This window comes from Pithys albifrons, chromosome 9 (assembly GCF_047495875.1).
Source record: "Pithys albifrons albifrons isolate INPA30051 chromosome 9, PitAlb_v1, whole genome shotgun sequence".
In the NCBI taxonomy this organism is placed as follows: Eukaryota; Metazoa; Chordata; class Aves; order Passeriformes; family Thamnophilidae; genus Pithys; species Pithys albifrons.
In genome coordinates, this window is record NC_092466.1 from 13,521,943 (window position 1) to 13,549,625 (window position 27,683).

The window sequence follows — 27,683 nt, forward strand, 5'->3', positions numbered from 1 at the left end:
GTGGTTGTGATGCTCAAGCCCTTGGTTTGGTCACTCTGACCTTGCTTATGTGGTAGGCTGAAAGAAATATCTGAGATTTTCTCTGGATCATTTTCAGGCTTTTCTTTTGACTCTTGGAAGGTGTTGCCAAGGTAGCTGTGGAGGCTGAAGTGGCAGGGGGAAATTGGTAAAAAGGAAAATAAAAATCTAACTAAACAGTTGTTACAAAGTTGGATATTTCCACCTTCCTGTCACACAAGTCTTCAAAAAGTGCCTTGGGAAGCAGGTTAGATGTCTATATGGATAATTCCTCAGATACTGATGGCCAGTGCCTGTGTTTCTGGAATAGGTTCCATATATCACTTCAGCTATGAAAAAAAAACCCTGTTCCTCAGAATGGGTAGTCCAATAACGGTCACAGTGTTAGTGAGCCAGGTGATATAGCATTAATGCCCTGTAAGATGCAAGAGGACAGACCAGGTGCTGAATCATCTTTGAATCTTCATCTTTCTTCAGCTTCATGTGTGGACCTGCAAGTAGAATCATAGCTTAGCATTGAGATAGTACATGCTGGTGGATGACCAACAAATCTAACATTGTGTAGGACAGAGAATTAAGCCTTAATTTTAGTACTATGTAAAGCTGACTTCCAAATCTTATTAAAATGATTTCTATTATTGTTTGACATCTGGATGAACTCTAGCAGGGAAGATTGGGAAAGCTTGTGTGTTGGTACTAGGCAACCCCACTCATTGGCTGGTATTAGCAATTGGTGTCAAATAGGGCAGCTGAAGAAAGCATGATCTCCATGAAAACGGCTTGTGAGCACAAAAGAGCTGTATTACAACTTAACATGGGAGGGAGGAGTGTCAGGAGGCAGTTTTAAACCTTCAGGCAATGTCAGTTACTAGTCAGAATACTGACCTAGAAATTAATCACTTTGCACCTGATGTTGAGAGTCTGTGCATAAGTGGAGGTGATGGTTATCCTTCCCAAAAATGTGTGGTCTTGGTTGCCTTCTGCAGGCTGCATTACATGGTGTTTTGCTGAGCAGGAGTCTGAGAATTTGGGGTGTTGTCAAACAGCCCATGCAAATAAGGGGAGGGGTGTAGATGGCCCTGAAATGCAATGGGAAAGCCTCTTCCTCAGTAGGGATTAAATGGCAGCAGGAATATGCACTTCCTTTGGTTCTTTCCACTCTATAATCCTTGGGAAGAATGCATGCCAAGGGACCATTAGTCATCCTAAATTGTGCTAGTAATCTACTTGGTCTTACTTAGAAGGTGCACTGTTGCATATACTTCACACTAGTGTTGTAGTGAACTCCAACTCCCTTTCCAAATGCACACATAATCACTAAATGGGTTGTTTTGGAATTAATTTTCAGGCCCTACAAGCTTTTGTTAAACCGTAGCATTCCAACATTGTAATAAGTATGTCAGCTAACAGACCTATCCAAAGACTTATTTACCACTGAGGCTGCTTTACATTGCAAAAGCCATGCTTCTGTGATCTCTGTTTGTTTTTTATGGCAGTGCCTAAGGCCCAGCTGAAATCAGGGTCCTGTTGTGCTAGACATTAAGGCCCTGTCTCCAGAGAATGGAAGTCTACATAGGGAACAGACAAAGGAAATGCTGTTCAGATCTGTGTGGTGGAGGAGGGGAAGGGAAGTAACTAAGACTTGGAAACTGAGGAGGGAAAAACTCCCATGAAGAAAACTTTTCTTGGTCTTAGTTCTCTTACAGTGAACTCCCAACTCCTCAGCAGCAAGACCATCCTCTTTCTCAGTTTGTAGTGAACATCAGTGAACTTTCAAAAAATAAGGAGATATCAATGTGTTTCGAGAGAAGGGGAAAGAAAATAAGAATAAAACCCAAACCAACCCATCAAAAAAGGCCATCAATCTGTCCAGGAGTGAGGTCCTGAAAAGTACAAGGTTGCCGAATGCCTGAATTGAAGGTTTTCAGAGTGATTGAGGAATAGCAGGAGATACATGAAAGTACAGAGCTTGTAGCAGACTCTGGCCAGGGGTAGTTAGAGGCAGTCCGGCATTTCCTCTTTTGGTAGCCTTGTGCTGGGGTGAGGGAAAGGTTTAATCTAGCATGCACTCATAGGGTAAGTTTAAGTGACTCCCTGTGGAAAAGACAAACACTGCGCCGCTATATCATCTGTCTAACAGGTTTAGGTAATCCCTTACTGTGCTGCTTATTTATTTTAAGTGGTGCTGTATTGTATAATGCATGTGTATCTGTAATGGAGGGTCTGCCAATCTCAGCTTTTTGCCCAAGGACTGCATTACTCTTGCCCTTGTTTCATGGTTGATTTATTCCTAATGGAAAGGAATAAGCCTCACAATGATCTATTTGTCTTTTCTCAACTCTGTGAAATGTATGAAGATTGACAGTTCTTCTGTATCTCACATCATTAGTTTGCCTTGCTAACCTTTATTTAACATCAGATCATCAGCTTCCCTGATTATTGCCAGCAAATCTGTGCTTAGTGTCTGCTTTGGCTCTGTTTAAGTTTGAAGAGACAGAATGGAGAGTCAGAAAATTAAAATGTTTATATATTTGGACTTTGACTTATTGTGGACTTAGCAGTACCTTCCTGGAGACAGAGCAGCATCTGAGGCCGCCGGCAATGCAACCTTTCTCTGTGAAGGTGGTAATAGAAACGTTGCTGTTGATGTTCCCATAGTCCAAGGCTTAGTCAGTGAGGTATTTCTAGTCTCTTGAGGCAGACTGATTCTCTGCTCTTTAGTCTAGACTGCCTTTCCACTCTGTAAGGATCAACTAAAGGCTAAATATCAGCCTTTAACCTCAATATCCCAGGTGAGGCAACGAAGCAAGCTGCAGGGAAAACACATGCTTACTACCATATAGCAAAAGCCCTGCAAAGCTGTTTGAGCAAAGTGTGTAGCCTTTGTATTCAGAGGCTAAGCTGGACTGTGTAGAAATAAATGCTTAGTTACTTGGCTGTGTTTAGAGTATTTTCTGCAATATAAGAGGAGTGGTTTTTTTGTTGGGGTAAGGAGGAAGAATGACCACCTTACCAGAGCTTTCTGACTCAGTAACTTTCCTGTATTCACCTTCTTTTCTTACGTTGCTGGTGCACCTTTTTATTAGAGCTGATGGTACCAGGTACCCCAGTAATTCCTGCTTGCTTTTTCAAAATCTGCATGGGTGTACTCATATATCCCTTTCCTAAAGGTCAGTGTCCCCTTCTGTTTCACCTGCATAGACTGTCCTCATTGTCTGGGTCTTTATGATGAATAGAGATAAAAGGCAAATATTTCTTTCTCCACTTTTTTCTTTCAGTTTTCCATAATCCACTTCAAATGGGACTGGTTCAGCTTCATGCTGAACAAAATGTAGTAACAAGTCTAAGTTTCTACATTTTAGAGAAGCTTGGAGAACCTCTTCAGAAAATACTGAGTTGGGTTTATAATCTCTTCTTGGGAGTGTCAGTGATACTACTTGCCCATTTATGTCCCTGTTCAGTACAATGTAGGTCATTAACTGGCAGCCTGCTAATGCACTGGCTGCTCTTGTAGCCGGCTATTCATCACTCTGGTACTCGTTTCCGAAGCTGTCATTTCCTGCAGCCGTGTGCAGGCAGCTCTTTGAGGCTCAGCTCACGGGCTCACTGCAGAAACACAGCTTGAATGGAGCTTGGGAGAAAAGCAATGAAACAGTGTCAGAGAGAGAGCAGAGCATTCGATTTGACTTACATCACTATTTGTGAAAACATACCATCGGGGCTACAATCTCATCAGATCTAGCTAATAAATAGAGCTGGACAGAAGTTTTATTTGGGCAGCAGAGCTTCAAGGAACACCCAGGATATGGAAATGGGCATTTGTGCGATGGATATCCGAGCACCGCTTAGTGGTGCTGTTCTGTACACTGTGCTGGGCACCAGCAAACCAAAGTGTCTCCATTTCTTTAGCACAGGAGTATTGTGGTTCAGAAGGATCCCACAAAAGCTGTTTGTAAAAGGCAGCATTTTTAATCTGGTGACTCAGCTCTGGTTCAAACTGAACTAATACCACTGTTTGGTTGCTTTATCCCCAGATTTCTGATGGATATACTGTAGCCTTTGTTCATTGATTCAAGCCCTTGTCTAGTGTTGCTTGGTTCTGTCTTGACCTAATCGAAGTGTGCCTCAGAGGCAGCAGATGTATTTTTATATGAAATATGGAATTCCGGTATGATTTTGACTCTAGCACCTGCAGTGCGGTTTGGTACTCTGCTAGGTTTTGTTCCTAGTCCTCAGAGTCTCTCTCTCCTGATTCTGTGTGGTTTTGAGGATTTCCCAGTAAGTGACTGATACTACATTCTCTATAGACTTCAGAATAAGAAATTAAAACAAAAGCAACTTTTGTCAATCTGTAAGGGAAGTAAATATTGGCCATTCTCTGCAGCCTGTGAAGGCCATTTCCTATCAGCTGGGACTGGGGGTCTGTAACTTTTTAAACCACTAGGAAGTAATTTGTAATCTTTGGACAAGATTACTATGAGGCCCATTTGAAAGCTTATTCATGTTTTCCTAAAGAAAGCTTGGACACAAAATGTGTTTGCTTTAAGATTAAGTCCTGTGAATGTAAAGGAAATTACTTGTGAGCTCGGCTGTTGCACCCCGTTGGCTGACCACAGAAAACACAACCCCACAACTGGTCATGACTCTTAGAGTCTCCATTGGCTCCTAAGGCTGAGCTCCCCATGCCCTGTGGGGTGGAAAGCCATCTGTTTGCATGCCTTTACTGTAATCAGTCGTTCATGGCTCTGGATAACACGTTGCAGGAACTGACTGCGCTGGCGCAGCCATTCTGAAGGCAGCGGATTACTTGTTGGTGCCACAGGCTGGGTTTGCCCACCAAATTTCTGTATATTCTGCACTGTGTGCTGGAGTCCTCCTCTGTCCATGCTCCAGCCAAACCCACTTGTGGTTGGCAGCTCTTGTAAATGATTGATTTATATAAACATAGTGACAACAGCATCACTTTAGAAGGTTCATTAAAACCTCAGATCTATAGATTTCAACCTTTAAATGATGAACTGCTGAAGAGGAGATGGAGGACAGGCTTTAAGGAAGGTGGGAGATGGATTTATTGCTTAACTTTCCAACTTGAACATCTTCCTAACAGAAGAAATACTAAAGGAGGTACAGGACAGAAATCCTTCTGGAGAAGAAAATGCATGGCTCTGGGTTGTATCTGACCATGGAGAAAGGAAGATGCCCCATGAACTTCCTGTGATCATAGAACTGATCAACTTCTGGGACCTACTGAAGTAAAGAAAATTTTGGGGGAAGGCAAAGAAGAAAGGAAAATGTTCTCCAGTACCAGTTGTTACCCATAGAGACTCAACACAGAGCGCTTTGTACTGGCTGTTCAGTCTGTGTGCCCTCTAGGAATCTTACCTTGCCTGGTGGTTACTGAAATCACAAAAACTTCATCTTTGAGGGATCAGTGTAAATCAGTCACTTTCCAAGAGAAAAAAAAAATTCAAGAAAAGGTGACAATAGATGTGGAGTGCAACCGGAACTTGAAGTCAGACAGGAAATCCAGTATCCAAGCAGATCACATGAAAAAAGAAAATCTGTTATCAGTAAATGGGTATTTTCCTTAATAACTGAGTTGGTACTGACAGTTGGATGTGCACAAACATGTTGGGCAATGTGAAATTGCACAGACAGTTATATATTAGGTGTTCATGAAATCAACCAAAGTGGGAAGGGAAAGATTATTTTGAATTTATTTTTAGAAGGCATTAGGCTATTTGAGCCTTGGGAAACTTTTTCTTTTGCAACTTCTTGAATGCTGACTGGTCTGCAGAGTGGGCTGACTCTGACTTGGTAGCTCTGTGTGTCCCCTAATTTAAGTGGTCTGGGGATGCTGGCTGACAGCTTGGGCATGTTGGCTCTGTGTGTTTGGGGGTTGGTCATGAGCAAATGGTGCTTTCTTCTGCTTCTGTCTTGTGGAGCCTAGAGTACTTGACAGTTTAGGAGAAGCTGATGACCTGGAGTATGGAAGTACTTGATCTGGGATTTACAGGCAGTGTCCCAGACTTTTCCATATCTGTAAATGTAATAGGTAGTGTGTTGATTCCCTTGCTTTTAGAACACAATATGTAATTTGTACTGGATTATATGATGGCTTTGTGGATGTACGTGCCGATTCTAGAAAACGTGTTTGGCAGATTCCTTTATTCCAGCTGTGTCAATACACAAATCCGAGGCTCTTTTTTAAACTGGGAGGGGAAGCCCCTGGGTAACAACTGGGCCATAGCAAATAGCTGCAGATAAAGCACTTGGAGTCTGTAACTATCAGTTTGTGTTATCAGAACCCAAAGATGTGCTTTACTTGAACAACTCCCTACACATATAAACTCAAAAAGTCACAACTGTAATGAGAGATAAATACGTAAGTATTTGTCCAAATGTGCACCTCTGAAAGGCTTGTTGCCTACTAGCTTATAAGATTTGAATTAATGCAGTAATGTGCTATTTCCTAGTTGTCTAATACTCGGAATATCCAATGCCTCTAGTAGTGATGTAACCCATAAAGTATTAGAGCTGAGTTGTATATTATCCAGTTTTCTGTTTTCCCATGAACTTTTCCCATGTTCTGATCACTTCTGCTTTTTCCAAAATTATGAGGAAACACAGTTCCAGTCCCAGTAGAAGATTGGGGTAATATGTATTTGAGTGCAGAGGTCAGGGTGTGAATTTCCACATATATACATGTGTATTTATACACATAATATGATGTGAAACCAATCCAAGCAAGCTAGATATTTCAGCCAGAATCTGCAATGCACTTTGGGACTTTGTATCAAGCCTTTATGTACACACCTAGTCAGCTGTCTTTAGACCAGGAAAAATCTGTGTGGCAGCAATAACTAGGATATATATATTCACATGTAGTGGGATCTCCATGCTAATCTTTCTTCCTTGAGCATGTCTCTGAGCCCCACTTTCATCTTTAAAATGAGACAAACCCTGCTTCATTGTTGAGTAATGGTTGTAGTGAAGGCTGCAGTGCACACAGGCTGGAAAACGTTATGTATTTTGAGGTGAAAGCTGCCTTTAATATTTCACCAGCTTTAATAATTCATCCTGAGAAGACAGCCTTAGTCTGCCTTGCAGTGAGTCATGCATGGACTTCTGTACCCTAAACTAAAGTCAGCTCTCTGCTAGAAAGACCTCTTGCATGTGTCTCCATATTTAAAAGAATTATGCTGCTTCTGTGAATTATAAGTATAGAATTCTCAGAAATTGAACACTGACCTTCATATGAATTCAGTGGTTTCAACCTAGTGCCTTTTCCAAGTGTGGAACTGAAATAGCCCTTCACAGAGAGCAGAGCCAGCATGGACACCAGTAGTGTCCAACAGCACACAGATACAGAAGTGGGAGTAAGCATAAGCTTACTGCAGAAAATCTCTGTTGTAAAATGTTACTCCTGGTGCCTTTCTGTTTCTGCTTCTACATATTCTTAAGAGGGCTGTCAGAGGCAATTACAATTGGCTGCCTATGTGTATCAAATATATATGTACTGTGTGGGACGAGCTCTGAAGAGGTGGGAAAGCAAGTGCCTTCAACTGTGCAGCAGTACTCTTACCTTAGCTGTTTTTTATTGGAGCAGATCATATCTCTGAAGGGAAGGAATCAGCTGTTGGCTCAAAAAAGTCTGTGTGACAGGTCTGGAAATGACTTACTTGCATCTAGTACTGCTTTGTAGGACAGTTTATGTTGTTGGATCGAAAAAATGTCTCAAGAAATAGTTCCAAGGAAGAAGGACTTAAAAAAGAGCCGCTCTCTGAAGCACAAAGAGTGCATGTCAAATGTACCAGACTGCTGCTTGAGTGAGATTTTTTAAGACTCTTGAGAGATGGAGTGTTATTTAAGTATTTGTTTAGAAGAATGTGTATTCATGCAGGAGAAATATTCGTGCCCAAGAGTGTTGGCTGTCAGTCTTGTTTACTTTAGTTGAGCTCATAAAATCTATAGAGAAATTAATGGCTGAGGAGAGAATTAGAAACCAATGCTCAGCATGATCCTGCAATTTTGTCTTTCTTTCTTAAAGTGATTCGTAGCAGCTTATCATCAGGCAGGCTTCAATGGGAATAGCTAATTCCCTGTTGGTGTGAAGAAAGGAACAATATTGAAGGATGGATGGCTAAGGATGCATGTTAAGATAAGCAAAAAATGAATAAAACGTACTCCTTTAACTGTTCCAGTAGTTTCCCATGGTGCATGTTGTGGTTAACATTGACTTAATTCTTTTGCTTTTGTAAAAGCCTTTTGGGAAGAAGACTGGGAATAAAATTAAAAGCAAGAACAAGATTTTTTAGAATTAGTTTTTTTGTCATTTAGTCATTCTCCAGTGTGACCAATCCATTCTGCAATCATCATCTTGCCATGTGTATGTATGTCAAGTGGAACCAGTTATTTCTTGTTAACTTGTAAAATGCCTGAGAGTTATCTGAGCCTAAATGGACCCTCTAAGCATGGAGACATCTTGCTTGTTACAGCAAGGGACACTGACAGATGCCAACCAAAGCAGCAAAATATGTGGGGAGAAAATTGCACTCCTACCTTAAATATTTGTGTTCCTGGGTTAGTGTTAAAGCTGTTGGAGTAATGCAGCAAAGCTCAAGATGAGCTTGGTCTGGGCAACTCCCTATGTGCTACAACTCCCTTTGTGCCTTCTGTGAGACTCAAATTCTCTTTAAATCCTCTTCAGAGACAAGAGCTGATGAGTCTTAGTCTAGACGTCAATGCCACATCAGCCTTAGAGTTGTGTTTTGATGCCTGAGAGGCAGGGGCATCTGTAAGGGTTAACTCAAGCTTGTAAAGCACTGCCTAATTTTTACAGATGGTGTGAGTGCAAGAGCGAACCTCAGACTGGCTTGGAAATGCACAGAGATAACTTTACATAATTCCCTGCAGATGTTGCTGCAGAATGGTTTTAATAATGAATTGTGAAGTCAAGCTCAACTCCAGCATAGAGGGAGAACTCAAAATAAATGCAGTTTTGTTCTGTGTTTCAAAAGCAAGTTTTCTAACAAAGTTTTATGATGCTCTAGGTTAAAAAAGATGGCAGGAGAAGGGACAAGAGATTGTTTGCAGAAAACCAGCACTATCATTGCACAAACTAAGACCAGTCTGGCTGATTTGTCTGTGAACCATGAACACCTCTGAACCTGGGGTGAGGGGAACAAGGGGTGGTGGTACTAAATAGCAGCTGCCCTAATGCTTCTAATGAGGGGGTGCTGGAGAGCAAGTACTGGGCAGAGTTTTGCAGTTTGTGGCTGTCATGCAGGGGCTATGTTGACAAACTTGTCTGCACTGCAGCCGTTTTCTGCTAGGAGTCAATTCTTGCACTACACTGTAGTTTTATTTCTGTAAGATTACGGCTTGGATATGCCACCATAATTCAGGTTTTGGTCTCCTAAGGGATGTGCTGTCTCTGCAGTGTCTGCTTGGGTGCTGCAAGACCTTGCATGTCTTGCTTGTGAGTGTCCCTTTGTGACTTCTCTGCTGCCAGGGTGTGTTACTGAAAAGTTTTCAGTGTTTTCAGTTGTTTGGGCTGTTTAAGTAAGATACCCTTCTTTTATTGTGGATGTGGTATTTCAACAAGCCACGTTAAAGCCTTTGTTTTGCCTTTCTGAGAGGCAACCTTGAAAGGGAGAAGTTCAGTTCAGAATGGGGACTCTTTTCCCCTGAACTTGGACAAATGCTGCTGATTTCTTAGAAGCCATGGAGATTTCTCATCTATGCTTTACCCTTACACAGACTTTATACAGGAAATCTTTAGAAAGAAATGACAACTTTCATGATTTCTGTGGTGATGAGAAGTTTTAGCCTTAGTCATGGCTTGAAGAAGCAAAGCAGCTTAAAACCTAAGTTGTACTGTTACATGCTCTCTCTGCACATGGCAGTGGATTTGGTTATTTTACTGTAACCTAGCTCTAATGTGACTCGACCCTCAACTGTTACGTTGGAGCCTGTTCACAAGATCAGCAGAGTCATGAGGTTTCCTTGCCAAGGCCTTTCAGGAGCTGGGATTGGCAGTAGGGATGCATATGTATGCATGCCTAGGCGTGGGGGTGAGGGGTTTTCTTTCAGTGGGGAGCCCTGTGTAGGTGGATGGAGGCTCAGCTACTCTATGGCCCCAACACAAGATCTAAACTTGGCTCTGAGGCCACAGTGCAGCTCAGTGAGCCAAACCAGAGGAGCTGTATTGCGAAATGGGCTAGCACTGGGTTGGCATCAAGGAAGTGTGATCCAGTTCTCCAAAGAAGGTTTTACCAAGGTTTGAATTTGGCCCAAAGGTACATTTTTAAGCATAGACAAGTCCTTTTAGCGATTGTAATTTCTTTCTTAGGAAGAGTTTGCATAAACTATTCTAGTCTAATTGATATCAGCTGAAAGCCAGCTTCTCACATTTTGTGCCTAACTATAACTGAATGTTAAACTGTGTTTGCTACCCATGTCAATACGTTACCAGTGAAATAAGGAACAACCATGAAGACGTGTTTTTGAAACTGTCTGGCAGACCCTGTGTGTTCGCTGCTGTGGGCTTCATGGCAGGAGAATCCACCTCCTGCTGAGGGAGAATAACTAAATTTAAACTTTCCAACCATGAGCCTTGCGAAGCAAAGTTTCCAGGCCTCTACTGGGCCAGAAGATGGAAATCCTTGTCTGAGTCTGGAGAGTAAATAAATAGAGCTGCCTAGGAGCTGCGTGGAGGCAAGTGAGGGTTTATAGCTTGGGGCACGTTGTCTCCCAGCCACATGCACCAGGGAGGAAAACAGGGTTTGTAGCTCCTGTTCTCTGGTAAAATCTTCCGTTTAAGTATTTGGAATGAACGCTTGAGATTGTTTCAGGAGGGTGGCTTTTCTCTTTAAAGACAGTTGCATGTGGCATCCCAGCTGTGGGAGGGCTGTGTGGCTATCACAGGGCTCAGGGCTTTGCCTCGCTATAAACTAACTAACTAACTAGTGTTTCTGCCCCTTTATTTACATGCCAAGATGGTGCCTTTGCTTATCACAGGCAGGCTTGGCAGTCTTCTGTGAAATTTGGTGTGTTTATGAAAGCCAATAAAGTCTTTAAACTCTTTTGAGGTGCATGTACAGAAATAGCAGTTTTCCCAGCTCCCTTTGAGGGAGCTGGAAGGCTGGTACTGGACCACAGTTTGCATTGTTCTGACAAAGCAGCTTGTGATGTTTTTTGTGGAAACTGGGAGATTACAGAAAACAACAGAAAAGTCTAACAGTACCTGTTACTGTCCTGTTACCTTAACCTGAACCTTATCTAAATTGAGGAGAATCCAACTGTGTTGTATCTGAGAGCAACAAATTCTTGGGTGCATGAGTGTACATCCAAACTAGTGGAGGATTCAATAAATCAATGTAGCCAAAGCAAGAAAAGAGGTAAGGATAGTTATGGTTGGAATGTATTTAGTCTGAAGTTGGCTTGTCTATAATTTTATTCATCCATCCACAGATATGACTTAAAGGTTATATCCATATATTATTTGGTGTATACTTAACACTTACATAGATTGTGGTAGAAACTTTGATGCTCAGGTTGGAAGACGAATAAGTAGTGCTCGTAGCCTGAAGTCACATTTCAGTTAGCTCTTCTCTCTTATTTCTGTTCTGTGTAGTACTTTCCAGCTTCCCAAGGCACTGAATTCAGGTCATGTTTGTTAAACACCAGCTGTGGTTACAAGTGCTCTTGAAGCACTTTTGTATCCTGATCTGAAACCTGTGCCTGTCTACTAAAGTCTTTCCTATTTCCCTCATTTGACTTTGTAATACTTCATATTAGGATGTGGGCAGTATTTGTGCCATTTCATCTTTGGTCACATATACGTGTATTCCCATACGAAGTGTTTTGATGCTGTAGATGTACACGTGGCAAGACCAGCTTGGCCACACTGAATTATAGAACTTGAATCAAAGTTGTCATGGTTGGGCTTTGAGTTTCTTCAAATAAATTGATATTTGCTCCGTTGCACCCCATTTTTACACAAGGCCAGCCTTCACACTTCTTTACCACTGGGGAAAGTATCCAGTAGAAATGGTATAATATAACTAAAGACCCTTTCATTCTAGGAAGCTGCAGGATAACTCAAACTTGCACTGAGGCTGCTGACACTGCCATCTTCTCAATAGCATTTTACTATTGTTGTTCCTCGTAATGTTGACTGAGCGACTTCTTCTCTCTTTTTGTAGGTTGGTGGTTTGTGAGCACAGCAGAGGAGCAGGGTTGGGTCCCTGCAACATACCTGGAATCCCAAAATGGAACCAGAGATGACTCTGACATCAACACATCTAAGTTTGGGGAAGGTATGGAAAGCTTTTTGTTATCACAGAGAAGTTGGTATTCACTTGTTCTTTGCTTGTTTTCCTTAGAGGAAAACTTGGAAAACTCCTGCTGCCACTTGTAGCTGTTAATTGAGTACAGTAACCTCTTCTCCCATCTTGCATCAGTAAATAAATTATTGCAGAAGAAATTGGAGTGAAGTACTGTGCCTGTAATCCCTTTGTGACCAGCTTGGACTATGAGTGTGACAAAAGGTTCAAAAGCTGAAATGATGTTCATTATAAAAACCTTAAAAAGCATACAAACAACTTATTTGCAAGTCCAAGCATTTTTTTTCTGGTAGTGTCAATGGAATGAGAGAACTTACATGACTTACTTGCAGAAATTACACAAGTGAGAGTTTCTAATTGGAAGAATATGCATGATAGAGCCACCGACTGTTGAAAGGAGTGAGATTTAACTTTAATGGTAGCTTCATATTACTATTTTAAAATTAATCTTTGAAACTAGTTTCACTGTCGTTTTCTGTGGATGTGTGGAAAGGTAATTTTATTTGGTGTGGTCTCATTCTGTTAAAAGTGAGATGTCATTTGTTGTGTGTATTTATTTAGCTGCGCTGCTTTTTTTTTTTAACTAAATATGCTCAATTCATGTTCCAGAAATGGAATAGTACAGCCTTACATGTTCCTCAGTTCCATTATGAAAGACTAACCACATCTTAATGGACTTCTCATGTAGCAACTGTGTACAAAGGACACTTAAATTATGATTTTTTCCATTCTAATGAATCACTTGCTAAATCTAGGTGCTCTTCTCGTGACACCTATGTAAAATGTGTGTGGAAACTCAGCTGACCTTTCCTTAGCACATGCAGGAAGCTTAGAGATGCATTGGGGTGACCATCTGCCCATTAAGATAGCACACAGGCAAAACATAACTTTGTGCTGGGCCCCAGGGGTGACATATGTGGCTTATTGAAATCTTTGTCTCTGTAACTCATTTTTCCCTGCTCAAGTCTACCCATATCCTGGGTCTCTTATGGTTTAGAGACAGACTGGCTGTAGACTGGTAGGGTAGGATCCAGTCTGGTGTGATGCAACATCTTAGTGGATGCAAAAGCAGTTAGTAAAGTTTCCTTGTTAGTAAAGAACAAAAGCTTACTGCTCTTGTCTTCAAGTGTTGAAGAATGCCTTGTCTGCTGGTCTGTTGCTTTCTTCCTTTTCCTAACTCTTAAATATGGTGCATGCTTGACAGCCTTATTTCTTAAACTGCTTTCATTTCAAGCTCTCCTCCACCTTTCATGTTGCCCTCTGAAGTGTACTCTGCATGGGGGTGTTGCCACAGAGCAGTCTGTCCTGGGTAATGGAAAATCCATCAAATGTTCCTTATCTTTTTCCTTTCAGTCCCTTATAATCCATTACACTGCTCTCTTCACCTATGGTCAGCAGTCCTGCTCCTGGCCTTACTCCAAATCCAGATATGCTGAAACCTGAGACTGTTCTTCCCTTTCTCTTCAGTTCCATGTCAGTGACAAATCTAATTGTGTTACCTCCACAGCTGCTTTGATGTGCCCCAGCCTTTGCTTGCTTTGTAGTAACTTTGGTTTATGTTATTAACTACCCAAACTGAGACTACTAATGTTTTTCCCCTCCAGTTTTTCTTTACTTGGGCTATTCTTCTCCATGTAATTATTTCATAAGAGAGGAAAGAATGATTGGGATTCACTCTCTTGAAAAAAGTGTATGAAAGTGAATGTACTTTAACAGAAAACTTGCCAGCTCTCTCTCAGTAGGCAGGAGAAAGGGGCCTCGATCTAACTAAAGAGGAAGGCACTTCAAGTGGATTAAGTGCCCAAAGTCCCTGATTTTAGAGCTCATACAAGTTTTAGAGTGACTCCAGCAAATGTTGACCTCCTACAACTGTGCATTCTGTGCTCCCCCAATTTTGAAAGGGCAGAAACACTAATGTAGGAGCTTCCTGTATCACTCTTGGCCCTGCCCATTTGCACAGGCCTGGAACAAGTCCACCAGCCAGGCAGTCCCAGAAGGCTGCTCTGCTGTGGCAGACCCTTGTAAAGATAAGGAGGTGCTGAACACATCTTGCTAATAATTCTGCCTCTACATAGCAGTAATATTTCCATATGTCTCTGTTTAAATAGTCTGTTCCCTGAGAAAGGCAAAAGTGTTTCCTCCCTGCATCTGAGCCTGCACAACATCATCTGTCAGGATGAAGGCATACAGCTGACTGCTACCTGGGACTGTGTTTAGACCAACACCATCTTGCAAGGCTTGGAAAGCATTCAGAAAGCAATGTAAAGAAACATTCAACGACTACAGGAGCTGATAAAGTAAACATGTTAAAACACTCTCTGGAAAGGTTTAGACACTTGATGATAAAAACCCTTTTTGGTAAAGGTGCCATGACCAATCAAGTCCAAGTCTGGGATCAAATGGCAAGATTCAGTATTGTTGAGGAGGAAAAAACGCTGACATACAAAAGCATCACTGTGATATAAAAAGGCTGTCACTGGGGGTGGTCATATGTTGGAAGGACACAGTGTGGTGAATCTGTGTGACCCACTGTTTTCAAGGGATGCTCCTGGGTGACCAAATCCTCCAAACTCCCAGTGTGAGGAAGTATCTCTGTGGCATCACCTGAAGCCAGTTTCTACCCCTTCTGCACCCCTTCTTCCTGCAAGCCTTTACATTCAACATCTTTCATCTCCACCTTTCCTATTTAGAAACCTCCTAATGCAGGCAGCCTTTCTGTGAATTTAGCTTCTCTCTCTGCTATAATCCATATTTCTGCTGAGCTATCCTCTATTGCTTCCTGTGTAGCATATGTGTAATTCACTCCAATGTTCTGTTAATTTGGAGAAAGTCACCAGGTTAAACCCTCTCATCTTCTGTCCATACCATGGGCTTCCAAGTGTATTACTGACTGCCATTAGCCAAAACCACAGCTGTCTATGAACTTGATATCCAGCTCCTCTGAAAATTTGTGGTTGTTTTTTGATCAACCTGGGACCAAAGGGGAAGTACAGAATACCATAAACTAGATATTTTATCTGTTCAACATCATTCTCTGCACCTCTGCTTTGGGTGATGTGGAGACATTTAGGCTTTACAACAAAGGGGAGAAACTGAGGAGAGCGAACTGGGTGCAGAAGTCTGGTCTAAGCCCCTGACAGGAGTGCTTATCTCCTGATGAAAAACAGAAAGTAAAAAGCTTCTTTTTGGTGAAGTTATTTTTTTTCTTGTTCAGCTACTGATTCCCCAAACAAATAATTTTGCTGTGCCTGAGTGTCTACAGAACATGGTTCCAGAAGGCAGTGGTGTCTACTCCATGGTGAGACAGTTAAGATGGGGACAAACTTTTTACACAACGGTGTCTGGAAGACAATGGTGTGTCCTCCAGTATAAGGGTATATTCCCTAAATAAGTGCACATAAGAAAAATTGAGTGATAATCAATGATGTGATATCAGAACTTATGACTAGATTCCCAGCATCACTAGTAAAATCATTGTGTTTGCACTTCAGCTATTGCTTGCATGCAGTATTTTGCATTGCTTTGTGGCAGCACCAAGCACCCCTGCTGTAGTTGCCAAATTAGCATGGAAGCCCTTGAGTGGAAAAACAGAAGTGTTCGTCTATGTTTCTGTGCCAGTCCAATGAGTCCTGTGTTGTTCATACCTGTACAGGCAGAAGAAGGAAATGAGTACATATCTAAGTATGCAGTCCAGAAAATAAATGGTGTCCTCTGTGCACAGCTGCTCTCACAATGCCGTTTCCATAAATGTCTTGTCTTTGTTTGTACTTAAAGCATAAATTATTGTTTCAGTGTGTAATACTCAGTCCTGCCTTGTTAGCTTCTTGAGCTTGCTCAATAATTACAAGTTTAGGTTTTTCCTTACATTTGTAATCTGTAAATTAGAAGTTTTGATCCTGAGAATTAGCTGTGGCAGTGATTGTGAGTCACATCTTGCAAGTAAGGTGACATCAGACACTCTTCACTTTGGTTCTGTTCCTGAGTGCTGCTGTTACATGGAAACTCACATAAGAGAAGCTGCCTTTTTTTTTCCCCCTGAAATTGTTTATAGTGTGATAATTACACTGAGAGAGGGTTAGAACCCTATTGAGTTTGATGTCATATGCAATAGACTGAATTCCCTAAAGATAATGCAGCCAAATTAGGAGATGCAACTGCCACTGCACCCTCCTTGTTAAGGAGTTATCTTTAGTTGTGCAGCTTTTGTTGGTGGGGGTATAAGTTTTGGGGGGGTTGGTGGGAGGGGAGATGGTTTGAGGAAAGCCAATAGCAAGAGTTGCAATTTGTTGCAGTTCTGCATGGTTCATGTTGCTCAGGCTCAAGAAGCTAACTTATGTCATTGTACTGTATAAACTAAAAAAAACATCTGCATCCCCCCTAGCCCATTCCCACTAACAAGACCAGTGTTTGTAAATGCCATGTTTTGGTTTTATTCCTTACCCCTCCATCATTTTTTTCTTTCCCCCCCCCCCCTTTGTTTTGTCTCCATCCATGTTCCAAACTAGTTTCTAAGCGGCGCAAGGCTCACCTGAGACGCCTGGACCGGCGATGGACTCTGGGCGGGATAGTCAACAGGCAGCAAAGTCGAGGTGAATTCATAGCTTGCTGTGGCACCAGCTTCTGAGGGTGCTCCAAAAGCCATGCCGCAGCTTTGGCTGCTGTGTGTCAGGGTCTGCATCTTTGGCACTCTGGCAGAGAGGCCAAAGCTCCAGAGTTCAGATGTGGATTTCAGCTTGAGGGTGTCTTGGAGCCAGGATTAGGCACCCCAGGAGCTGGAGGCTGGTAGCCAAGGGTAACTTTGTAGTCTGACTCTTCATGCTGTTGGGGAAGCTCGCATCTGCTGTGTTTTAACTTTGAGCATATTTGTACTTGGTCTTTCCTCCCTCAGTAAGCACAAGTGATACTTTCAGGGGTATTAAAATGGATTGAATGCCAAACAGCCATGGTAAGAGATGTGCTCACTGGAAAAGTGTACAATAGTGTGGAAAGATGAAAATCCTCTGGTTTCAGTCCCATTTCTAAGTGTTCAAAATACCACCAGTAGCATCATTTTAATTTTCTGGGGGAGCCTTTCCTGGTCTAACCATGAGCATGGCAGGGTGAGAGGGAACACCTTGCGTTTGAGTGAGGCCATGTTTGTAAAGTCTGAGGAGCCTTCCTAACCATGTATTTCTCCAGTGCATGGGAATTATTTTTCCCCGAATAAAGGTACCCCTTTCTGTATCCTTCTCCAGTTGCAAAATCATCCAGATGTAGTATTCGTTGCACATTTGCACCTCTGTGTAACTTTCAGGCAACCTTACTGAGGGAACAGATCCCAATGTAAGCACCAGAGATGATTCCCAGTTGAGGAAAATGTTCCTTTTCCTATTAAGGAATTCTAAGGAGAGAATGTACTTTCAAAGTAGCAAATTTTACCTTCTCCTGGATTTGATGATGGTTCTAGGTGCAGTCTCCTATGTCTCAAGCACACACAGCTTTTCAGTGACCCTTTAACTTTGTTTCAAATTATTATTGAGGAAACCAAAATAATAAGGGCAGTGTTCTTCCTGCCATAGCTTGACCCTGCAGCAGCTGGAACTACCTTCAAAAGATGAGGTCTTGCTTTTCAGCCATTGAATGCACCCTGAAGGCACCAAAAAAATTCCTCGTAAGCACACATGCTGACTTGTGGAAAAGAACTTGTGCTTATTTCTGAACCCCAAGAGTTTGAGAGCTACTCATTTTGCTTTGTAAAACTCTTCCAGATGCTTCCTGGCAATTTAACTGGACAAATTTGTGGGAATCTGTTTTCTGAACAGTTTGTTTACAGGTGTAAACAAATACATCCTTTCATATTCATACAATATTGCAAACAAAACTCTGTAAAACATGAAGACTATGTGAGTGGTCCCTTAGCATAGTCAGCTGGTAAGACTCAAGAACATAAGTTACATTCCCAAGTTTTCACTCTTACATTCTGATGCCCATTGTCTGTGTGCATCTTTGCCAGACCTGCCCTCTGACCAGTGTCAGTGTCTTCCCTGGCAGTTTTCTCTACCACTGGGTCCCCTAATTTCTTCCATTCCTGCCTTTTTCTTGCTTCATAACAGTTTCTTCCCTTTTAGGCCGAAACAGGGTTGAGGTTTTGAGTGTGTTGGAGAATGTTTTAACTCAAACTAAATCTTGGCGCTTGAACTTGGCACAAACTGTGACATTCTATAATGTTGTCCAAGGTTTGGGGCACCCTCTGTGGCTGAGCTGCTTCTCTAAGGTCTCTCCAATGTATTTCAGCCACAGCTAGCCAGGCTATCTAAAAATAAACTGTTTATTGTCATCAGAAATAGTAGGTTAGGGAGCTCTTACAAGAACAGGCTCATTGGAAGTAAATAAAGTGATTTGATTGTCTGGGCACAAGTTGGAGACAGTGGCTTCACCATTTGGCATAGCTGTAGCCTGTACAGACATCTACGCCTTCCAAACTGCAATGGTTGAAGTATGAATCTCTCTGGGTGTCCAGCCTCCTGTTCTCTAACAGAGGACAGTTTATGTGAGGTCAGGAGATTTTTTTTTTTCCTTCTTTCCCTCCCCTCCCAGCCCAAAAGATTTCTAAAAGGCCAAATTTGGGTGGGTTTGCTCTAAAATGGCAGAATGCATGAAGTGCACACATGCTACCCCCTGCCAACCTTCAAGTCCCTGCTCCACTGTAGAGAAGAACTAGAGCTCTTAGAACAGGAGGTTGCCAGAATTGTTCAACACAAGCAGAACAGTTTCCCCTCCCCCACTTGGCCTCTTCCTTGGAAATAAACTCAATTAAATGTTTTGGCTGAAATTCTTCCCACCCAGCAATATTTTGCTTGAGATAGTCCCTGCTGTTGGAAGGATTAGCTCCAAGAGTTTGCTGGAGTTTAAAAGCAAGCTGTAAAGGATGCTTCCCTTTGTATTTGCAGTTGAATACCACCAATAAGCATTTTTATCAACTAGGTCTGTGATAGAATCATTTTAAGGCCAGAAGTGAAGGAATTAAGCATTGTTTCTGAAGGCCAGAATTTTCTATCTGACAGTGGTAAGGCCTGAATGTAGAAAGGAAGGGTGTTTGCTTGCCTGTTACAGACTGCCTAACAGAAGAGAATTCTTGGGGGTTGCATATGGCTTATTTATTTCTGCCCTTTCCAAAGCCATTTGAAGAGGGTAAGCATCCCTGAACTTCATATGTTTGGAAGCAATGTTACCAGGTCTGTTAATAAGAAACATGAAAGACAAATTACTGAATATCATGGTAGTGCTCCTTTTTTAAAGCTGAAAAAAACTTGCAAAGAGAACAGCTGTAGTCTGTTTCTACAAAGAGAAACAGATGACTTTTGTTGCTGACCTTTTCTCTTTAAAATGGTCTGTGGTGTGCCCAGATCTAAGAGATTACATTGGTTTATGTTTCTTATGTAGCTGCAAAGCTTGCATTTTTTTAATGATAGATGTTTTTAAATGTGGTACATTTTCTAAACTTTTTCCTATACATTATGAAACTCCACTAATACAAATACAAGTTGTGAGAGAAGCCTGAAAGTTTATAGTTTTCCTCAGTCTTGACACTCATTAGACCTGCAAGCTGCAGAGTTCATGTTTTGTACTGGGTTAAATAGTATTCTAAACATGTGTTTCTTTAGAACTTCCCCTGGAAGGGAACTTAGGATTGCTTAAAGGCTAGTTTAATGCAAAGTCATTTGTGCTTTTGCAGTTTGGTTGGTAAAACTGGGGATTTACATGCCTGTGTTTTATGGCAGATATCTGTCATAAGTTCTTGCTGCTTTGGTTTTGTGCCCACTGCACATCCTGTTACAGTGCAGAAAAGTACTTTAAAGTTACTTATACTAACAATATAGTAAGTGACATATGGGGTGACTTTCTGCCAAATGAACCCATTATTTAAGAGTAGCTCCTAGCACAAGGAATAAGCTATTCATTGAAAAAGTTAGAACCTGGAAACTATAGGTCTTCCAACTGCTTGCCTATCTTAGGGAGAGCAGGACCTTAATGGGGAGAGGTGGACAGTGTGTAGAGAGAAGGCAGCCATGTAAACCAGAGGGTTTGATATGTGAACCCTGTCTGGAGCTGGTCTTGATACTGGAACCCCATCTCCTAGCCCAGGTGGGTGGTTCTGCAGCCAATTTTCCAGCTGTGGAAAGAGCATTTGGTCTGTGCTGGTAAGCCAGCCTGGCTGGTCTGCTTGTGCACTTTTACCCTTTCCTGCATCTCACAAGAGCTGCTTTTCCCTCTTTGGCAGTCCCCTCATTACCCATGGGACTTCTCCCTTTGTTTTCACTCTTTCTGCTTGTCCTGGATGCTGATGAAATGTTTGTCACTCACAGCAGAAGGCTGTGAGTGACATTGCTGTGTTAAATCAAACCAGCACAGAGCAGCTTCAGACTTTGGTTTGTTCTTTCCTTTCTGTTTGTTGGTTTTGTTTTTTTTTTTCTCCCTCTGTTCTCCAAGGAAAGTAGTAAATGTTTATTGCCTCTTGCTGGTTGAAGAGCATGCGCAATACAAAACTGTTTGAAAGAAATGTCATTATTGTTCTTTTCTATGTGTTGGCATAAGGTTTTCTGTTGTTTAAAAAGGCTTTGTGGGGTGGGGAAGAAGAACAAAGGCTGTAGAGCTCCTGTCTGCAGATGAACACATTTGATAACTGTGGACAGTTATTTTCTCTGCTGCATATTTAGTCAAGTAAAACAAAGTCCATGTTGAATTAATGCATTGCTTTCTGGAACAGCGAGACTTTTTCCAGAAGCAGGTCTGACAAAGGGGGGGTGGAGCGGAGGAGTGGGGGAGGGCGAGCACAGACTGCTGACTGAGGGGAAAGTATTTTGAAAGAAAATTCTTCTGTGGTTTGGAAGACGTAGGTTTGGGGCTGTTGCATTTTCCTGAGAAATCGCTAATTGGCTCATTTCTAGTCCAATTCCCCCCTTCCCCCACCCCTACCAGCATGTCAGACAGGGATGGGGTCACAGAAAGTTGGGGGCATGCACAGGCACCAGCTGAGCAAAGGAAATTCCTCCCTTATTTGGTTGGTTCCTGAAGTGCTCTGCAGATAACTTCCACACTTATTAATGGAGGTAGAGAAGAGCAATCTTACAAAACAGAGGTGAAAGAGAGGTATGAGAAATGGCGCGCTCAGAACTTGGAAGCAGAAATGTATGAGCACTGGCCACTTGCCTGAGAAAGATGAGACTGATTATTCAGGGCTGGAAAGTGCGTGGTACTTCAGGTGCTTAAAGACAAGGTTCCTGTCCCAAATAGTTTGCAGTCTAAACAAAGAGAAGGAGATCTGTGCAACAAAGGAACCTGGGCAAGTGGCAATTTGACATGCATCTTATTGCCACCGAAGGGCTTTTCACAGTGGAAAATGATACTTATTTAGTATTTTTAAAAGCTTTCAGAGAAGGACTAAAGCTAAGCTTGTTTGGTAAAGCAGGAAATCGGGGTAGGTAAGGCTTATTTTAGGAAGGATTTGAGAGTTTCAGGTTATTTGATACCACTAAGGACGGAGCCTACGCAGGCTGGTGAGGCATCATAAGAAAGGCATGAGGCTGAGTGGGAAAAGATCACAGAATTTGGAGGAGTGGGAAATCCACATGAACATATGAGAGTGTGTAGTAGGATATTAAAGCCAGGCACAGCATAGGTTTGAAAATTCAAGATGGAACAAATGGAATTGCGTTTGCACTTGGTAGAAGCCTGGTTGAAGTGCCAGAGCACTGCTGTGCCAAGAGCCTTCAACAAGAGCAGTGTGCTGAAAGACTGGGAAGGGAGCAAAGGAGGCAGGAGGTGGCCATAGTGGCTGTGCAGAAGGGATTGCAGGGCTGGGTTAGAGCTCTGGCAGTGAGGAGCAGCAATGGTAGAGGGCTCTGAAAATGCTGGGGCAAATCTATCACCTTCGTGATAGACTAGGAGGAATCTGAAATAATCAGTGACAAGGGAATTGGGAAGATTGAATAAAGAAGATGTGGAAAGTGCTACTAAAGCTCTATGTTACAACTTGAGAAGTAAAACTGTAGGTCTGCTTTCCTTGACCTGACAGTAAGTATAAATCCAGACAGCCAGAGGAGGGACCAAGATGCCTTTTCAGGACACCTCATAACTATAATGTGTAGTGTGTGTGTGTGTGTGTGTCTGGTTTGACAGATGGGATTGGTGGAACCTTATGGACTGTTAAGTTCAGCATCTTCCACTGTTAGTCAAGTTGGTACAATTTCTTCAGGGGCAGATGGAGCTTCATCTTAGCTGTCCTGAGGTTTTTCCTGTGGGAAAGGGTATCCTAACAGGTCACCTGATATGGAAAATGCCATGCCAAATGATTAAAAATTCTTTTGAGACTCCCCTTTTACTAGTAGACAGAAAATACAGCAGATGAAACAAAAGAAAACTTATTTGGAAATAGGCTTTCTAAGGAGAGTGTGCTGGAATGTACATTTCTGCTTGCTCTCTATTTACAAGCTGCAATCCTATTAAAAAGGAAAAACATAAAGCACTGTTGTCAAGGTCTACCATTATCCAAAAATAAATGTTATTAAGTTCTCTTAAACTTAACAGGTCAAATGTAGCACCCCTCATTTATCTGCAGCCAGTATGTTGTATCATAGCCAGTGAACAGCCTGGGCAAGACAGAAAAAATACTTCAGTCTTCATTACACTATGACTGCAGAGGTGATGTTTTACTACTTGATGAGCATTGCCAAGGTGCCTACAGGTCATCTTGCCCTGCTGTAAATCATATGATGGTTTAAGAGCTGTATTATAAATTCTTTTTATGTGAAAAGTTGCAGTTCATTAAGCTGCTTCTCAAAATGGGTGGGAGAAGACATGTGGGCACTCTTAAACTGTCCTAGCAGGGTTTTAGATCAAGTTTTGTGTGGGTTGCCTTGGCTCTGCTTCCACCAGGCTCAGAAATAGGCCTCTTTCCTCAAATGTAAGTTAAGCTGCATAGAAACTGGCCTGCCTTAGTACTGAGAAGAGTTTTGTACAGAGTTTGTGTAAGCACTGAAAGAACCAGCCTCATCTTTCCCAGCATTTTCTCTTTTCCATTGCAGGTCTGCAATGAACCAAACCAGACTTAAGGTCATGCTAACTCTTCCTTGGCCAGATTGGCTTCATATCCATCTTGTGAAAGAGTCATGAACTGCGCAAAGAGAGGTGGCAGGTGCAAAGCAGGATGAAGGAAGGAAAAAGGAATGGTCTCTGCTGCTGCAGCACTAGGCATGCATTCAAAAACTGGTTTCAAAGTGACTTTTTAGTTTTAAAGTTATTGCTGTTTGTTTATAGGAAAGGCCTCAGCTTGGCAGAACACTGATGTTGGAGGAGCAAAAAAGGGTTGTGTTGTTGGTTTGGTGGGTTTGGGTGGTTTTTTGGTTTTAATTTTTCTTTTTTTCTCCTTTCATCCTCTTCTAGTAGTTATAGAAGGATATTAGGTGTTGGTGGCTTGCAACAGAACGATCCATAACTCTCAAATACCAGTGACTTCCTTGTACCAGGTCTGTTGTGTACATCTGTACAGACCATGTACATGTGTGTATGTGGCTGTAATGGAGGGCATTGAACGGCTCAAATCCTTCATCCTGTATATGTGCACACCTTCCAAACTTGTGCTACGTTTTCTGGAGGAAATTTTTGTTGTTAGAAAAAGATGTTTATCTGTATTTGGAATGGAGAAAGCTACTTTGTGGGAGGGAGGAAGAAATCTAATATTTGTAATGTGATTGCATCCTAATTTGCAAAGGACCCTCACCCCAAACTTTGATTTCTCTTGAGTGATCACACTCAAATGCTGTTGGGCTTGATGAATGACCACTGTCTCAATTCCTCACATGGGAGAAGTCCTGCTGGAGCAGGAGTATGGAAAGTTGTATTGAAATCTAGGAATGATCAGCTGACTTATGGCCTCCTACCCTGTTGTCTGCAGAAGGGAAGTCACATCCCTGGAGAGTGAGACCTCTGCACAGCAAGAGGAGCTGAGTAGCTGACTTTAGCTGCAGCAGAGATGTGTTTGTGTGGAAGGAAAATAGAACAAACACAGAAACTTCTGTGGTAGTTGTAGCAGGAAGGGTGAACTCTTGATAGCGTGGGTTATAAAGCAGCTTTGGTATGGGGGAAAGGAAAAACAGGGCTTTCTTCCAAGGCATAGCACATATATGCTTAGCTCTTTATTACTGTCCTAGAAACATCCCTGGAAGTGTCTGAAACAATGTGTATGTGGACAGTGCAGCTCTGAACTTTCCCTTGGCCCTCTCAAGGACAAGATCTGGCTGCCCAGGAATCTTCTGCAGTTCAGTTCAGTGCTCAAGTCTTTGTGTGCTGTGGAAACCAGACATGTTCTGCTGCAGCAGTGACTTGAAATAGAGCTAAAATGCATGCAATTTTACCACACAGAATGGAAACCCAGCTATGAAAATTGTCCTGTGACTTGGAAACCCAGCTATGAAAATTGTCCTGTGACTTGGAAGCTGGGTTTCATTAGCCAGGTTTCATTCATCAGGCCCCATCCTGTAGTGGAGTGTTTCTGTGGGGAAGGTGTTACATCCTGATAGTGCTAATGACAAACTAGCTGGAATTTCTGACCTGTGGTAAGACAGTTAAGCAGCCCTCCTAGGGGAGAGCAGTAAAGAGTGTTTTGCTTTTGGTGGCAAAGGTTTTGACAGATTTTGCCCCATCAGAATTAGAGGGATCCATCAAGAGAACTTGACTTCAGAGATGTAGCTTTGCTGAATTTTCTGCCATCAGATGTTCTGTCAACATTATTTTCCTCTTTCTGAGGTATTGTTACTTACTTTGTCTCAGTAAGGGTTCATTTGGGTTTTTTATTAGGTTTACATACTTCATCCAGCAACAAAATGCAGCTGACCCACAAAACCAAACGGTTGTGTCTTACTCTCTTGCTTCAAGTTGCTGCAACCTTTTCATAGCTCCCTTATTCTGCAGTGATCAGGACTTCTGGATTCACTTAATTTCCTGTCCATTCCTGTGCAATGTCAGCCTTCTATTTGTTCTTTTCCATGCCTTGTTTTGCCTTGTTGTGACTGCCAGTAGAAAGTGCTAGGAAGACTGGCTGGGATGCACTTTATTGCTTGCCTTTCCTGCCTTTCATCCTAGCTACAGAAACTCATGCTGTTACATGCACTGTAGTTTGGATTGAGGAGAGGGACTTGGTGACACTTTCTGTGTCTGCTGCTGCAGAGGAAGGCTGGTAGTTCAAGTTTTCAATGCCAGTTGTAGTTTTTTAGCCTCCAGAGGAAATGGTTGACCTTGAGTGTGATGGAAATGCTGCAGTAAATGTCTTCTGGTGGGTGGAGGAGGATGCTGACAAGTGTCTGTTCTGTTCTGCTCATTTGCTTACTCTCAGCAAGTCTGCTTACCTCTGCCCAGCAGGGAAGGGGATCGATGCTGGAGATGAATAGGGATGTTAAGTTTTTGTCTGAAACACCATACTTGAAATCCAGTCTGTGCTTTTGAAGTATGTCTTAGTTCTGAGTTCTGGCCCTCCTTTTTACCGCTGCCACACGTGCATTTCTCTGGAGTGAAGCCTAGCAAAAGTATGTTTGTAAAACACTTCACAACCCATGAATGCAAATGCTGTATCATCTCCTGTCAAGTGCAAACCTCTTTTATTCTTTTGTCACGGTTTTAATGTTTTGTCAAGCTCGTTGCTGTAGACCTATGCTGCCTGGGAGGTGCAAGGAGAGCAGCGTGCTGGGCCAGCCCCTCTGAGTTGGGGAGATCTGTCCCTCTTGGGATGCAGGGCTCGGGTTTCAGTAACACAATGCTTTGTGCAGCCATGTGCATGTGCAAAGAGCCAACTGGCTGGAGCTCCTGCGGTGATGCTTGGCTGATTTGGCAGCTGGATTGATTCTGTCAAGTTACAGTATGGGAGTTAAGTCCAGTTTCAAATCCTCTCCCTTACCCGCTTGAGGAACTTGGAGAGAGAGGAGGGGGAAGAAGGGGGGAAAGCTCTCTGGGGACTTTGTGTCATTATTGGCATGGAAATATTTGGTGATTATCAGCAGCAGGGTAGTGGCAAGGGGCTGATTATCTATCATGTCGTCAGCATAAATAACCAGTGGGCCCCTGAGCAGGGCTCCGCCTTTTGTAATGGCTTCACGTAATCACTGCATAGCAGTTTAAAAGCAAGCAGTACAGGAAAACAGCTGGACTGATTCTGACCCTAACTGATGTTGTCTTTTCTCCCCTCACTAGAAGAGAAATATGTCACTATCCAGCCGTACGCCAGCCAGGGGAAGGATGAGATTGGGTTCGAAAAAGGGGTCACCGTGGAGGTCATTCAAAAGAACCTGGAAGGATGGTGGTACATCAGGTAAAAAAGCCATGCAGCCTGATGGCTGCAGAAACTATGACAATGAACTCTTCTGATCATTCACTTAATGTTAGCATTTAAATAATTCTGTAGCTGGGCAAGAAAGCCTAAATTGTTCATAATGCCTCCTGAAGGAACATATAGAAAAGTCTAAGGCAATACAATGGTGATTAAAGTAACACTACAGTGTCTGCAAAGGCTATGGACCATTCCAGTGAGGAAATGCCTTAATGTGTAGTTTTAGAGGTTTTTTCCTTGCTTCAAGTTAAAAGCCCATATCTGAGTTAAGATCTGTGAGACTAACAAGGCTTTCTGTTGTGTGTAATTTTGTGTTTTCAGTATAAAAGTTATTCTGCCATGTGTTTAAATCTATTTATAGCAATGCTGAAAGGCTCATTGTGATCTCTTGAGCTGTTTGGGGCAGGTTATAACCCTACTGTCAGGGTTATAACTGTCAGGGTTATCAGAGAGCAGTTTGCTGGCGTTAGCCCTTTTCCAAACTTACCAGTTGTTTCAGCTAATTTGCACTGATTTCTCCCTGTCCAAATAAGATATTTCTAATGTAGAGGGACTGTGTTCCAAAGGCAGAGGAAGTTGTCATTGTGTATCAAACTTGATTATGTATTTGGAACAGCAGTCATAGCAGTTTTAACTTAAGAATCTCGTTTTTAAATGCTTATGGGCAGAGTGTAGGTTATATGTTCTCAGTGATATAAGTTGTCAGGGTACTTAATGAGAGCTTTCTTCATCTGGGTTGACACAACATTTAGGTTTTAGTGCTCTTTTGTGATTCTGCCCCTTGTATCTTAGTGTGATACAAGTACTGTGATATCCCATTTCTCTTTAAACAAGATGTTATACAACAGGTAGCTTAAAAATTAAGGTTTATCTGTCAGTGGTGTAAAACACGTAGTCTAGTCATCTTTTTCCGTTTAACTTGTAATTGCAGTGATTATTTTTTCCCCTTCCCTTCCTGA

General features: G+C 42.2%; 1 protein-coding gene across 5 annotated transcripts in view; it reads left to right on the forward strand.

Moving 5' to 3' along the window:
* Window positions 1-27,683, forward strand: part of SH3PXD2A (SH3 and PX domains 2A) — a 245,191-nt gene that overhangs the window by 205,669 nt on the left and 11,839 nt on the right. For 3 of the 5 annotated variants that reach the window (XM_071563708.1, XM_071563709.1, XM_071563711.1), the window contains 3 exons: window positions 12,228-12,341; window positions 16,874-16,957; window positions 26,589-26,706. In XM_071563708.1, the coding sequence (XP_071419809.1) occupies window positions 12,228-12,341; window positions 16,874-16,957; window positions 26,589-26,706 (316 nt within the window). The remainder of the gene's footprint in view (window positions 1-12,227; window positions 12,342-16,873; window positions 16,958-26,588; window positions 26,707-27,683) is intronic. The other 2 variants (XM_071563710.1, XM_071563712.1) reach the window with 1 other exon arrangement.